General features: G+C 55.9%; 1 protein-coding gene across 1 annotated transcript in view; it reads right to left on the minus strand.

Moving 5' to 3' along the window:
• Positions 1-603: 603 nt before the first annotated feature.
• The window catches only part of CACNG4 (calcium voltage-gated channel auxiliary subunit gamma 4), a gene marked incomplete at both ends in the record, with an annotated part of 50,900 nt that continues 35,187 nt past the window's right edge, over positions 604-16,316 (minus strand). The window contains 3 exons of the mRNA XM_081109751.1: positions 604-1,142; positions 4,058-4,198; positions 8,060-8,143. Coding sequence (XP_080965877.1) covers positions 604-1,142; positions 4,058-4,198; positions 8,060-8,143 — 764 coding nt within the window. The remainder of the gene's footprint in view (positions 1,143-4,057; positions 4,199-8,059; positions 8,144-16,316) is intronic.

Here is a 16,316-nt window from a genome sequence, read left to right on the forward strand (position 1 = left end):
GAGGCCAAAGCACCATTGGCCGCAGGCCTTTCTCCTCGGGGTCACAGCCATATCAACAACAGGCCACTGTCAGAGACAGACAGACAGACAGACAGATGGATGGAGGGAAGGAAGGGGCGAGCTTCGGCTTCCACATTTCCGGCTCCCAGGCCCAGGAACCTCAGGTTAACAAGCAGCCGGCCGGCATCCTAGGCCCCATGTACCCAGCCGGTGGCCTCCCAGTGGCCCAGCGCCCCGGCGGGAAGGGAAGGCCCCGAAAGCTCGTTCTCACGGAAATATTTGTTTCCAAGAGGAGAGAATGGCTCGATTGTGTTTTCCCAGGTGGGTGAAGGCTGGGCAGTCTCAGGACAGCACTCAAGCCTCCTGGGAGACTCCGGAACCCAGGGCATCCGTCCACACACCCTCTTTGGGGGGGTCAAGTCAGCCTCTCCCTTCGGATGCCAGTGTCCTGGCGCTTTGCTCCACGCCAGCCCGCCACGCATCTGGAGACCAGGAGGGTTGGGTTTGGCTTTAGTCCACGGCGGGTCCATCTTAAGGGTTCAATGGCCTCGCGTGGGATCCAAGCAGCCATTCTGGGGAGAGGCTGGTGCCAGGCAGGGGCGCTCACACGGGGGTGGTCCGCCGGTTCAGCATGCTGACGTGCAGGCCCTCCTTCAGGTCCTGCTGGAAGAAATCGTGCACCTGCAGGAAGCCGGCCTCCTGGCCCGGGCTGTAGCTGGCCGCCGTGGTCACCTTGAGCGGCTCCCGGGACAGCGTGTACATGGACAGCTCGCCCATGGGGATGGCCCCGGCGATCTTCAGGCCCACTGGCGACGTGTCCCTGGAGGGCGAGGCCTCCGTGGACCTGGAGCTGGACCGGGAGCGCCGTCGCCGGTACCTGTAGCTGGGCATCCTGGCGTAGGGGGACGAGGAGGGAGCCTTGAGGAACTCCCGTTTGGTCTTAAATCTCAACTCCTTATTCTTCTCAATGTAAATGTTCACGGCCAGGACGCCCACGGTCTCGGCCACGATGAACGACAGGGCCCCGAAGTAGAAAGACCAGCCGTAGTTGTAGTGGTTCTTTTTGTCCTCGTCGCGCTTGTCGCTCGGGTCGCCCGTGTTGCTGGAAATGTAGACGATGATGCCTATGATGTTACTGAGGCCTGAAAGGGAAGGAGGAGAGGGGGCCGGAGGGGAGAGGCCGAGGTTAGACCCGCGGGGGGCAGGGGGCAGGTGGGCGGGGAGGGGCTGGTGGCCACTCCCTGCTTTGATGGGAGTGGCCACCAGCTTAATTCTGGCTGCTAACTTGTCTTTTAAGTAACTAATTTTGAGTGGGTATCAAAGTACAAGGTTGAGATGAGATACACAATAAAGCAAGGGCTCTGAGCTCCCAGCTCCCCGCCGGGGAGTGGCTGCTGCTGTGGTCTTTCCTATATTGTGCTCAACTCCAGCCTCTCTCAGGTCCCCTCCTTCCTCCTCAGCGGGGGCGGTGGGCAGAGGGCAGTGAGTGAGTGGGAGTTCCAGGAAGAGGGGGTGAGGAATCGGGGAGTCACGCATGCAGACGAGGAGGCTGGGACAATAGGCCTCTGATGGCCTCGTGGACGTAGTGGAGAGGCACTGCCACGCGCGTGTCCGTTCTCCTGCCTGATCCCGGGGCGGATGGTTACACTGTTTCTTGCTAGAGGACCAGAGACCCTGCCCTGAGCAAACCAGCTGTAGGCGTGGACCCTAAATGCAGGCTCTCCCTCCCAACACACACACCCACAGTTCACACACACACACACACACACACACACTCCACAGTTCACACCCCCCACAGTTCACACACACCCACAGTTCACACACACACACTCCACAGTTCACACCCCCCCACAGTTCACAGTCCCCCAGTTCACACCACCACAGTTCACACTCCCCCCCAGTTCACACACACCCACAGTTCACACACACACACACACACACACACCCCACAGTTCACACACACCCTACAGTTCACACACACCCCACAGTTCACACACACACACACACACACACACACCCCACAGTTCACACACACCCACAGTTCACACACACCCCACAGTTCACACACACACACACACACACACACGCCACAGTTCACACCCCCCACAGTTCACACACACCCACAGTTCACACACACACACTCCACAGTTCACACCCCCCCACAGTTCACAGTCTCCCCCAGTTCACACTCCCCCCCAGTTCACACACACCCACAGTTCACACACACACACACACACACAATCCCCACAGTTCACACACACACACACACACTCCACAGTTCACCCCCCCCACAGTTCACACACACCCCACAGTTCACACACACACACACACACACACACACACACACACACACTCCACAGGTCACATACACACACACACACTCCACAGTTCACCCCCCCCACAGTTCACACACACCCCACAGTTCACACACACACACACACCCCATAGTTCACACACACACACTCCACAGTTCACACACACTCCACAGTTCACATACACCCCACAGTTCACACACACCCCATAGTTCACACACACACATACACACCACAATTCACACACACACCCCACAGTTCACACACACACCACAGTTCACACACACCCCACAGTTCACACACACCCCATAGTTCACACACACACACACACACATACACACCACAATTCACACACACACCCCACAGTTCACACACACACCACAGTTCACACACACCCCACAGTTCACACACACCCCATAGTTCACACACACACACACACACATACACACCACAATTCACACACACACCCCACAGTTCAAACACACACCACAGTTCACACACACACACTCCACAGTTCACACACACCCCACAGTTCACACACACCCCATAGTTCACACACACACACACATACACACCACAATTCACACACACACCCCACAGTTCACACACACACACACCACAGTTCACGCACACACACTCCACAGTTCACACACACCCCACAGTTCACACACACCCCATAGTTTACACACACACACACACACACACACACACACCATGCTCCTGACACTTACGCATCCCCCTGTGCCCTTAGATACGCACACACATCCCACACCCACGTGTTTACTGCCTGGAAGGAAGCCAAGTGCACAGAACCTGCACACGGGGCCCTGCCCCGCCGGCCTGGCAGGGACTTTGAGCAGGTCCCTCACTTGTCTAGGCCCTCAGTTCCAGGATGTGAATGGAAGCTGCCTTCCCTCTCCTAGAGCAACGGTGAGGAGAAGACAAGCTCTCGGGGGATGACAGATGGGTGGCACCTGCATGGGCTGGGCGCTACTCGAGTCCCCTCCCTGCCCTCTCAAAGGAGGCAGGGCCACCACCGTTGCTGGAATGCTCATTACCAGCATCCGGTGCCTCCTGACCTGTAGGATATGGAGCCCAGGGGCAGAGTGGGGACAGGGCTGGGCAGAGAACTGTCTCCATGGAGGCCCAGAGCAGCCGTCGCTCTGGGTTGTCACGGGGCCAGAGTGGGGCGGCTGTCATCTCTTAGCCGGAGAGCTGGGCAGTCAGGAATTCTCATGATCCCGAGCCCCTCGCTCACCCTGCCCCGGCATACGGGCTTCTCTGCTCCTTCTGCGCCTGGCCAGCCCCGCGCCCCCTCACCCTGTCTTTACCTGGCCGACTCCTTCAGGTCTTGGTGTCTGTGAGTCCCCCTGGGCTCCTCCCTGGCCCCCCAGCGTAGCCAGGCACCCCTGTTATGGGCTTGGGAGGCAATAGTACTGCCCCTTTGTGGTATTTGCACACCTGGACTTACTATTTTTTATGGAGGTTAAATTCACGTAATATAAAACTAGCCCTTTAAAGTACACAATTCAGTGGCAGTTAGGACATTCACAATGTGTGCAACTACCAGCTCTCTCTAATTCCAGAAGATTTTGTCACCCCAAAAAGGAGACCCTGTACCCGTTTGCTCCCCACACCCTGCCCCAGCCCCCACACACATGGACTTTTGAGGTTAATTACACCCCCCCCCCCGCCCCCTGCCCCCCAGGTGTGCTCTGCAGTGGGAACCAGAGTGGCCGGCTCACCTGCAGCCACGAACAGGATGCCAGCGCTGAGGACGATGTTGTTCTTGCGGCTGTAGAACCTCCCGGCACCGATGCAGAGCCCGCCGAGCAGCAGCAAGATGGTGCTGAGGATGGGGAAGACACTGGAGGCACGCACAATGCCTGGCCGGGCAGGAGACAGAGCAGAGAGGGCGGTGAGGCTGGCCACCTGCGCCTGGGCACAGCCACAATGCTGGCAAGGGGCCCTGAAGACCAGGGCCCAGCCCCCTGACTTGGAATAGTCCCATCAGGCCCTGGGTACCGAGGTGCGTGGGGAGCTGGGGCAGCGTGGGGGCAGCTGGGCTCCATGTAAGTGATGGCCCTGCCTGGCTGGTTACACCAAGTGGGCCAAGGTCACCTCCGCCCAGGTCTTGCTTAGGCTCCCCTGGGTGTGAGTCACACTTCTGCCACCAGAAGGAAGGAGAGCCCCTCAGTGGCACCAGGGGCCACCGTGAGAGCCGTGGACACAGTCTCCTTGAGGCCTCTGGGAGGCAGGGAAGCGATGTCGTCAGGAGGCAGCTCCGGTGGGTGGCTAAGGACTCAGGCTTTGGCACTGGGTGGGTCGGGGTGCAGGCCCTGCCCTGAGACATGCTGGCTGCTGGCTTGTGTGGCTTTGGTCCAGTCATGTCATCTCTAGAAAACAGTTTCCTCATTTGTGAGATGCAGTTCATAATTAGTACCCACATTCCACGGTTGGTTTTGTACCAACAAGGAGCTTAGCCGAGGGCCTGGCCAGACTTGAACTTCCCGAGTGACAGCCTTTATCGCTATTGTCGTTATCTCGTCGTTATCACCCCCAGTAACTGGCGAGGATGTGGAAGGGCAGGGCCTCCTGAGGTCACAGAGAAGAAGGCGTCTGGACAGAGGGACACACGTGGACCGCGGTGTCCAACAGAGATAGGTTTGCACCCTTGCTCTGCCACTGTCCCCTCTTTATCACCTGGGAGACGAGTAATACCTACTGGTAAGGGGCTGAATCGTGGCAAAATCCCCGCATGCCCAAGTCCTAACCAGGGTACCTGTGACTGTGAGCCTACTTGGAAAAAAGGTCCTTATAGGTGTGATTGCATGAAGGATCTTCCACACCCAGTTTGTGGTCATTTATTATGGAAGCTCTCAGAAAAGGGTACACCCTGGCCCTGAGGGTTGTTGTGAGAATTTGACGGAATAAGGGTCATAAAGCACTTAGTGGGGGCTTGGGGATGTGGGTCCTCTTGCTTAGCAATTGGCAGGAGAAGGAAGGGCAGGAGGGGAAGGAGGACGTGAAGAGGAGCCCAGCTCGGACTTGCCCCTGGGCCTGCATGTCTCCCAGCCCAGCAGAGACCTCGCCACGTGGGCCCTTGGTGGCCCTGGCAGGGACAGGGAGTCAGGGAGTGCTGGCAGGCGTGGCCTCCTCAGCCAGCTGAGCCGGCCTGCGGAGTTCCAGCCTCTGAAGACGGCGTTTGTCTCCTGTTCTGTGAGCACACCACTGTGTGCCCTGCCTCACAGACAGGGGTCTGTTCGGGGCATTAAATGAAGCTCTTCTCTCCGCCACCTCCTCTTCCTCCCTCTGCTTTCTTGCAGCCGCAGGCTCTGGGAGGAGGTTTCCTGTGGGTTTCTGAGACGTGCCTGTGAGCAGTGCCGGCCAGAGAAGCCAGGATCGGGGTTCCCTGGACGCCCTCATCCTGCAAAGGGCTCAGAGGGGTGGAGAGAAGGGAGCCCGGCGCCTCTCAGGTGGTTGAGGTCAGGCCTGGCTCAGAGCCATCCATCCAGCCCAGGTAAATCATGTGAGCAACTGTCTTTGCCCCAAACCGGTCACCCCTTCTCTTCCTGGGGAGTCTCTGGGCTTGTTAATGACCTGGCTGGTGTCCTCATGAGCGTACACTTGAGGAGAGCTCCTCCTTCCCAAGGAGCTTCCATTGCTGCTGTGCCATCACCATCCTTCTATTTGGGAAAATCCCTGCTGGGCCCTCCCAGCCCTGGGGCCCAACCCAGGGGCACCACTGAGGGGTGGGGGGTGGGGGGGTCTGAGGGCAGCAGAAGCCCTAGGCTGGGCAGCGAGTCTGTGGCCCACTCCTGGTCTGCCCCTCGGATGCCCATTTCACGTCTCCATCCTGTTCTGGACTCCGGCTTTGGGAGGAGAGTGCAGGCGAGAGCCCCTCCCTGGCTCCTCCTGAGGCTGCGCAGGAGGTGGCTGCATCCAGTTCCTGCCCTGTCCTCACGGCTCCCTGCTCCAGGTCCCCGCCGGCCTCCACCAGTCCAGCCCAGAGTGTACAGGCTCCTTCTGCAGCTCGCCCTGGTGTGCTCACCATCCCTTAACCTGGCCCACACCTCTGTCAACAGCCCTGCACTAACGCCCTTCATTCACCCTGTGCCGGGCCCTCAGGAAGCCACGTGATCTGCCCTCGGCTGAGGTGTCAGGAGGCCAGTCCAGGAAGAGGTCCCAGAGCCCTGGGGACCATGAGGGGACAGGCGCAGGGGGGTGAAGAGGGAGAACCAGCACCAGTGCCCACAACCGTAGTGTGCCAGGCACGTCCAAGAGGGACGTGGAGAGGGTGTGGTTTGTTTCTCCAGGGCCTCCTTCCTGCAGTCCCGGGGTGGGTCCACGGGGGCAGACCCGCACTCGCAGCCTCAGGAACCACCTGCTGGCCCTGCGTCGGGCAGCCAAGGGCAAGTTCTGAGTCAGGGCGGATTTTTGAGCTGAGCCATCTCAGCCGGCTAAGCACCAGGGGCCGCCCCGGATGGCTGTGCAGGCCACGCATTGTGCACCTCGAAGGTGACATTGATACCATTGTCTAAGCGAGTGTTGGGCAACCTGAACAGCCATTCGTGGCCGCCCCATGGAATATCATCCGCTTGCTTCAGTGTTGGCCCCCAGAAAGCAGAAATAGGGGACAGGAGAGGAAGAGCAGAAGGTGAGGGAGGATGGCCGGGAGGGAGATCTGGCCGAATTATTTCAGGCTCTGGGCCTGGCCAGCACAGCCCGACACGGCCCCAGGCTCCACCGGATAGAATAGCACGCTGTTCTATTTCACCAGATGACTCAGAACTCAAATCCTTCCTCTTAGAAAATAACACACAGAAAGATCCACAAGCAGGTGCCGAGTGATTGGTGCCTCCTCCGAGGACACTGGTATCGATTCTCCATAAAGGAAGCCGGGCCCGAGGCCCTGGGGGTGCCACTGGGAGCAGCTCCACGTGTGTCTGGGCTGATGTGAAAGGGAAAATGACTTCAAAGCGGCGCTGCTTTTCCCATTCCAGGCCCCTTCCCTGGCTGCGGCCGCCGCTGCCTCCCAGGGAGGCCGAGGGATGAGATGTGGAGCTGGGCTGGTCCTTCGGGTTCAGTATGTGCGGTGACTTGCTCCATTCTGTGGCCAGCCTAGCCAGAGGACACGGGAGGGCAGGGGCTCAAGGGGCAGCTCGTGGGGCTCCACCGTCTGTGCTGAAGACACCTAAGGCCCAGGTGTCAGAGGCTGCTCTTGCCACCTTCCTCGCCTTCGCCTACAGGCTGTCTGGCACTCAGCAGGCTGTCTTAGTGTGCCACCTACTCTGACTTTTGGAGGGTAGAATGCTGGTGTGTGGGGAGGGGTGGGCGGGTTCAGTGCTGGCAGGGGAATGTGCTCGGGTGTCACAGTCCCCCAGGGACGCTCGGCCTGGGCAAGCCTGCATCTCTAGCCTCCTGGCCCCAGCCAGGCCCAGCGGCAGCAGCCAGCTCCTCTGAGCTAGCCACACCCAGCAGCCTCGAGGAGTGGGGACGCCCCCCGCATCTGCTCTCCCCAGGCCTCAGTCTCCCCGGATATGGGCCTATCAGCCAAATAACTCCATGGGATCCCCAGCACGTCATGGCAACGCAGGACAAAACTCCATCCTCTGACTCACAAAGGGAGTGCAAGTGCATCCAGAGAACGGGACCCTCTCCACCCCCACGGGCCCCGTCTTTCCTGCAGCCGCCCACCTGCCACCGGGCTCCCCCCCACACAGGAAGCAAGGAGTGTGGACACTCACGGAGGAGGTACTCCGAGCTGTCGTGGTCATAGTCATTGTCCTCTGGGAAGTGATTGATCCGGAAGCAGTGCCCTTTGTAGATCCCTGGAGGGAACAAGAGGGAAAGGACGTGGTAGCTGTGCCAGGGGGTCATTCATTCGCCCACTCACCCCGGACCTGGTCACTGCACGTGTGCCGGTCCCTGGGCAGGCCCTGGGCACGGAGAGAGAGGAAAGGCTCAGGCGTCGCAGTGGGAAGGTGTCCATGGGTAGTTTAGTGACTGCAGTCCTCCATTCCAGAACCTTCCGTCCATTTACAGCGAAAGGACACACCATCAATAACTATTCGGGGACGAGAGACCTCCAGTGGAGCCGACCTGGGCAAGCAGGATGTGCGGTCCCCAACCCAAGGGGACAGCAGAGACACGTCTGAAAAAATGGCCAAGAATCTGCCACCGGGGACTGGGTGGAGGCGGCCTCCTGGGCAGAGAAGGAGGCGGTGAGGAGACAGGGTGCGGGCGGGGCTGGCGAGTTTGGGGAGGGGAGGGGAGGTCGGTGAGGCTGGAGCTTGGCGGGCCTGTGTAGGGGGAGGAGTTGGGGCTGAGGAGGGGGCTGCAGGCTGTATGGAGAGGGGCTGTGTCTGTCTGTCCGTATCTCCCCCTCTCTCAAACACAGGTACGGCCAGTCCCTCCCCCAGGTACACGCCGAATCCGCACAACAGATTGCAATCCCCTCATTCAGGGTGATGGGAGGAAGAGAACATGGAGCGAGAGAAACTTCCAGAAAGGCCGGGGCATCTCCTGATCACCTGGTTCCCCTCCCAACTGTGAGAAGCACCTTCTTAGATGGGAGGCAGGACCCGTGGGTAGTTTAGTGACTGCAGTCCTCCCTTCCAGAACCTTCTGTCCAGCTCTTCCAGCCCCTGCTCACCCCCAGGCTGGGCACGCTCAGGGCAGAACTGGACACTGTGGAGAGGGGGGCACACAGGGTGTCCGGCCCGGCCCTGCCAGCCAACCCCTCACACCCGGGGCAGCCTCCCGGCTCCTGCAAGGAGCTCATCTTGCCGCCCCGCCCTGCCCCGCCCCGCCCCGCAGGGCCAGGCGGGGCCGGTCTCCAGCTGGGTCCACTTCATGTCCTGCAGCTGCAGCCAAGCGCCCTGCTGGCCCCAGCAGCTCAGCCTGACCTCACAGAGTGGGAAGCCGGGCCTGCATCAGGCCAGCGTCCGTCTCTCGGCACGTCTAACCAGGAGCAGCCGCTGATAGGCATGGCACGCTGCCCTCCCGTCGTTTACCCATTAGCCGGCCTCCTAGCTGCTTCCCCTGCCGTCTGCTGCCTCCGGAGAGCGAGGGTGCTGGGTAAGGTCCCCGCTTCCTGCAGGCCCACAGGACTCAGGCCTCGGGGGCCACTGGTGGGTGGGCGGGCTTGGTGAGGGGCGGTGAGGGACAGAGGGTCTCAGGTGGTGCCTGAGTGCTCTGCACTTTGACCGTGTTCTCCGTGCTAAGTCAGACACACACAATTTACCACCTGCCTCAGTCTCCTCCTCAGTAGAACAGAGATAACCACAGGCCTTATCGCCTACGGATTTGGCACAAGATAAGATGTAAAAGGCCCTTAGATGTTTCTTGGCCCCTGGTGATGGCTCTAAGCAGGTTCGCTGCTATTGGACCCAGAAATCACACACCCTCTGCTCGGCGAGTGCTTCCTCTTTCGTGAGTGAGAGAGGGCGCTGGCAGAGAATCACCAGGGTGGGCTGGGTCGGGACGGCCAGGGGTGGGGAACGCGGGCGGCAGAATGGGCCAGCCACACCCTCCTCTCCTTCCTGGCTCCCGTACCCCCGACTCAGAGCAAGCATTTTCCAGGCCTGTGGGCCGCCCGCACTGGCCTGGCTGGGGATGGAACCTACAACCTGGGCATGCGCCTTGACTGGGGTTTGAACCCATGGCCTTCCGGTGCACGGGACGATGCTCCAACCAACTGAGCTACACTGGCCGGGACTCCAGCTATGGCTAATAATGCTGCTAAACACCTTCAGGTACAGGCTTTGGGAGGAACCTTGGTTTTCATTTCTCTGGGATAAATGCCCAGGAGTGCAAATGCTGGCTCATACGAGAGTTGCATGTTTCGGTTTATAAGGGTCTGATGGACGGGTTTCGAGAATGCCTATACCCTTATTTTTAAAATGGAATTATACTCTAAAACCTGCTTTTTTTCATTGAACAATATGTACAAACATTGCTCAGGTCAATACCTATAGATCTTACTTTTAAGAAAACCTGTTTACTGCTTATTTACGTATATTTTTTATTGTTGATCGTATTACAGATGTCTTCCGTTGACACCCCCTTTACTCCCACCCTCCCAGCCCCTCTCCACCCATCCCAGGTCTTCACCACCTTATTGCCCATGGGCTATGCATGTAAATATGTAAGTTTTTTGGTATCTCTTCTCATCCTCCCAACCCCACATCAAGGTATGTCAGTCTGTTCCTTGGGCTTGGGTCTTATTTTGTTGGTCACTTCATTTTGTTCATTAGATTCCACAAATAAGTGAGATCATGTGATATTTGTCTTTCTCAGACGGGCTTATTTCACTTAGCATAATATTCTCTAGGTCCATCCACACTGTCCCAAAGGGTAAGAGATCCCTTTTTTTTTAGCTGCATAATATCCCATTGCAGCGGTTCTCAACCTGTGGGTCGCGACCCCTTTGGGGGTCGAACGACCCTTTCACAGGGGTCGCCTAAGACCATCGGAAAACACATAATTACATATTGTTTCTGTGATTAATCACTGTGCTTTAATTATGTTCAATTTTTAACAATGAAATTGGGGGTCACCACAACATGAGGAACTGTATTAAAGGGTCGCGGCATTAGGAAGGTTGAGAACCACTGTCCCATTGTGTCAATGTCCCACAACTTTTGTATCCATTCATCTACTGATGGGCACTTGGGCTGTTGCCAAATCTTAGCTATTGTAAATTGTGCTGCTATGAACATAGGAGTGCAAATGTCATTTCTGATTGGTGTTCTGGGATTTTTAGGATATATTCCCAGAAGTAGGATTGCTGAGTCAAATGGAAGTTCTATTTTTAATTTTTTGAGGAAACTCCGTACTGTTTTCCATAGTGGCTACACCGGTCTGCATTTCCACCAGCAGTGCACTAGGGTTCCCTTTCCCCCACATCCTCGCCAGCACTTGTCGTTTGGCGATCTTTTTGATGATAGCCATTCTGATCGGCGTGAGGTGATATCTCATGTGGTTTTAATTTGCATCTCTCTGATGATCAGTGACTTTGAGCATTTTTTCATTTATCTCTTGGCCATTTGTATGTCCTCTTTGGAGAAATGCCTATTCAGGTCTTCTGTCCATTTTTCAATTGGATTTTGTCTTCCTTTTGTTGAGTTGTCTGAGTGTTTTCAATCTTGGATATTAACCCAAAGAACCATAAGTTGATATTAATCCAAAAGTTGCTGAAAATCCTAGAAGGAAACGAATAGTGTAGGGACCAGTGGAATAAATCTTGCTCCAACACTGGTAATGCTAAAAGGAAAATACGCTTTGACAGACATGAGGAAACCATATATTTATACATTCGATCTGAAAATAAAACTCAGGTTTTGAAACATTAGCCTGGGTATACACACAATTGTTCCAAATCTCTTCCAATGTATTTTGCTAACCTCATCTCTACAGGAGGCAGCCCATTGATGTTCCGCTCTCACATCAATGTTCCTGTCTCTCCCCGTCTCCCTTCCTCTCTCTCTAAAAATCAATAAAAAATATTAAAAAAAACAACAACACCCCAAACTCAGGAATTGGGCCAGAGGGAGATCTCCCTGCCCTAAGAGTGTAGGAATGTACACCTACATCATGAACCACCTTTGTTAAAGGAAACATCTGGAAAGAAATATCTTCAAGTGTGTGCAGTGTTTCGTTTCTGGGTGATAGGGTTATGAGTGAATTAAAATTCTCTTTAGATTTTTTTCTGTATTTTTGGAGTCTTCTACGATGTATGAAAATGAACCAATATGGCTTATTAAAGGAAAGGAAACCAAATCTTTGATTCTGAGGGAAAGGGTGGTGGTGTGTCTGAAATGAGTACAGATCTGCCTGGATGTGGAAGCAGGTGAATGGAATGTGAACCGTGGTGCCGGGAGGGTGTGCCGGCAGCATGTGAGCCTCTGGGCTGGGCTGGTTGTGTCTTGAGGTCATGCCCTTATTTACATGCCCTGAGCTAGGATGACCAGGCCTCAGGGAACAAAGACATAAGTAAAACCAGGAAAATCCCAGGCAAACGGGGATGAGTTGGTCACCCCGTGAGTCATCCCAGGGTGCCCCACAATGGGCCACCTCAGAGGTTTGTCGTGACGAAGGGAACCGTGGAGAACAGAATGCTAGAGGGAGACTTAACAATGGTGATCACCTGCGTCACCCTTTACTGCTTTTCACAAGCACGAGTTCATGTGCTCCTCACTTGCTCTAACCGGCAGCTGCGGACACCTACTGAGAGCGAACGGACACCCTGAGCCGCGCCTCGTGCCTCTCTGTCCCCCTTTGACTCCAGCCTTCACTGATGCAGCCACCAGCTCCGCCCTCGCAGCACCTGCCGGAGCCATGATTCAGTTATTTCTTGCTTTTTGCCCCATGGCTCTGGGGGGATGGCCCAGGGGCGCTGCCTTGCACCTGCATGTGTGGATGCTAAAAGCTCGAGGGAATAGCTTCGAGCAGGAGGATGGGAGCTGGTGGATAAATGCTCCCGTCCTCCAGGCTTAGATCCACTCCACCCGCTTAAGGGAGGCAGGTCCAGCAGTACCGAGTCAAGGGATGATCCACTCAGGGTCACTCCTGCACGGGTGCTCCCTCTCTTTCAGTTCCACTCCTCCCAGCCCTCCCCCGTGCCCGTCCCTAGGAGGACCCCCCAATAAACACCGCCTGCCTGCAAGCCCTGCGCAGGCTACGACGAAAGCTCATGCGCTGGGCACGTTCGATGCATCAGCCCACTTCATCTTTGTAATGAGGCTCTTTTGAAACCGGAAGATAGAGGCTTAGAGATGTAGAAGCACCTGTCCTCGCTGCCCTGGCTTCAGAGGCCCCGCTGTGGACGGTCAGACAATCTCCCTGACGCTGCAAAGGAAAGTCTCCGCCCACTTTAAAGACTCCGCTCAGGGGACACCTGGGTGCACGTGGCAGAGCGTGGCCCCTGGAGTCCAGCTCCTCCAAGTCTCATTGCTTCCTCCAGCCCCACCCTGACGCTGCCTTTCCAGGAAACCCTTGGGCCGCTGGTCTTTCTCCCCAGGACTGACCAGGACTTTCAGATGCTCTCCAATGGTGTCTCCAGGCCTCAGTGGAGGCCGCTGGGGGTGGGCGGGGCTGTTGGAGAAGGAGGCCCACGTGGAAAGCCCCTTCCGGCCCCAGGACAGGATGTGAATACACAGCCAAAGGGGCCAGGAGAAGAGGGTGCTGAGTGAGGCTTTCCTGCACCGTCCTTCCCACAACACTGTTTGTACTGAGCACATTACTGTGCCCGGCGCTGGAGCTACAGGTCTGAGGTAGGCATCGCCCTAAGCCCCCGTTCTAGGGGGACTGGTAAGACAGAAAGATGAAATAAGTGACTGTCAGTCTCTTTTCGGGTGGTGATAAGAGCAGGCAGGCAGGGGAAGGGGTTGGAGGTGTTTTAGGTGTGGGGCTCCTATCCCAAACTTGAGGCTGAGCTCAAAGCTCAGGTTGGGGCCTCAGGTGTGGGCCCACATCTGCAAACAGATACCGGTGTGGGATTTCAAAATATCCTCACCATTTCCATCCTCCCAGTCAATTGGAGGAGTGGAAAGTCCCAGAAGGGGCCCAGCGGCTGATTGGGGCCGCTCAGATGGGAGGAGGAGGGAGAATGAGAACCACATGGGGTCAGACATTCTACCAGCTTCATGTGAATCATCTGTGTTGGAAAACAACATATTTTTCTAAATGGCTATCAATTTGAACTTTGTAATCATGTGAAGTGGCTGTGTCCTACTGTACATTGGGTCATTGCATGCCAGTCACGGCCCTGGTCCAAGGGCCAAATGGACCAAGTCCTTATCTCAAAGTGGGGCACCTGGGAGGAGCTCCCCTTCCCGGTGCCAATCACTTGCCAGGATGACTTCCCCTCCGGTGTTTTCTTAGAGCTGCTTATCTGTGAGCCTGGTTCCTGTCCTGACCCTAACCTCCTGTGGGAATGGACTAGCAGGACTGGAGGGCTGTATGTTTCCAGAAAGGACCGAGGCATTCATGGAGGAGGTGGAGAGCTGAGGGGTGGCAGGGTTTTGGCCAGGTTGGTGGGTGAGGACTTGGGGGAAGAGTGTTATCTCACAAAAAGAATGATGGCAAGGATTTACTTAGCACCTATGATGTGCCAGGCACTACTTTTAAGCATCTGACATTTATGAACTTCTGTCACCTTCATCACAACCCTACACTATTTGCTACTAGGTGCCCTAGCCAGGACTTGAACCTACGCCACCAGAATTCAGAGTGTGCCCCTACCCCTCCTACCCTGGAGGCAGGACATAGTGTGCTCTCTGAGCTACATGTAGTTCTGATTGGCTGGAGCATGATGGGGGAATGTAGGTGCCGGACATGCTTTATTGGTGGGAAAACTCTTGGGCTAAGGGCATTGGCTGATGTTTGAGGCTGAATTAACCTGTCACTGGAAGATGGAGATGCTCGGGCAGAGGGTGTGCAGGCAGGCCAGCCTTGTGTTCTAGAAAGTCAGACAGTATGGCATGGGTAGGAAGCAGCAATGGGGTGCAGCAGCTGGGCTGAGGTCTCACATGACAGGCTCAGATGGGCTTTGATGGTACAGTCTCCATGGAGTCACCCGAGGTTGGAAGACCCTGAGTGGGCAGGGGCCACTCCTGAAAAGAGCAGCAAGGTGTGAAAAGAAGAAAGGCAGTGACAATCGGTGCGCCTGGTTTGGGGAGACCCAGTTCTTGTCCTTCGATGTGCCTTCAGGTGAGGGGCCAGAGGCCAGGATGGAAATGACTTGGCCAAGTTCATTCCAGTGCAAAGAGGCAGGAGTATTCGTTTCTAGGGCTGCCGTACCAAAGTACCACAAACACGGTGGCTTAACTAACAGAAATACCTGGTCTCGCCGTTCTGGAGGCCAGAAGGCCAAGCTCAAGGTGCGGGCAGGGTTGGTTCCTTCTGAGGGCTCTGAGGAAGGATGCGCTCCAGGCCTCTCAGCGTCCGGGGGTTTGCTGACAATCACTGGTGTTCCTTGGCTTGTGGGACCATCACCTTGATTTTGGTCTTCATCTTCGAATGGCGTTCTCCCTGTGTGTGTCTGTCCATCTCCAAAATTGCCTTTTCCCATAAGGACACCGGTCATACTGGATTAGGCTCCACCCTAATGACCTCGTGTTAGCTTGGTTATCTCTTTAAAGACCCATACTCCAGATAAGGTCACATTGGGAGGCACTGGGGTAAGACTTCAATTGTGTCCCTGCAAATTCAATGTAAGGATTTGAAGGCACACAATTCAGCTCATCACACAGGTTTCGGAGCCGATGCCCAGCTAGGTATCCAGGCCAGTGCTCCAAGTTGCTGTCAACCCAGGCTTCATGCTTCTCCCTTCTCCCAACCCTTGAGCTCTTTGCTCCCCGTAATTCCCCCCTCAGAGCTCTCCCTCATAATTCATTGACTTCCATGCTATCTCCAAAGAACACTCCTAATAGCTGTGATTTATCAATTGGCATCCGCTGGCGTCCTCCTAGGGCTGGCCTCTCTCCAGCTGCAGCTAGGCAGGCTGTCGGATAAAGAAACTCCAGGCTTGGAGAGGCGGCCTGGACTCAGCTGGACTTTCCCGGCTGAAACCCTGTTAAGCCACTATGACCTTCAGTTCCTTCACCCAACTTATATTCATGGAGCTCCTGTTATGTGCTAGATCAGGGGTGGGCAAATTTTTTGACTCGAGGGCCACAATGGGTTCTTAAACTGAACCGGAGGGCCGGAACAAAAGCATGGATGGAGTGTTTGTGTGAACTAATATAAATTCAAAGTAAACATCATTACATAAAAGGGTACGGTCTTTTTTTTTCAATAGTTTTATTCATTTCAAACGGGCCTGAACCGGCCCGCGGGCCGTAGTTTGCCCACAGCTGTGCTAGATGCTGGGGATCCAGCAGAGTGTCTGCTCACTAATAACTCCCATCCTTTCTTACTGGACACAGGGCTGCACTGTTTCTCAGCTTCCTTTATAGCTCGATGTGGCTGTGTGACTGGGTTGGCAAATGGAGTGTGAGC

Source organism: Myotis nattereri (genome assembly GCF_964212035.1).
Source record: "Myotis nattereri genome assembly, chromosome: 16".
NCBI lineage: Eukaryota > Metazoa > Chordata > Mammalia > Chiroptera > Vespertilionidae > Myotis > Myotis nattereri.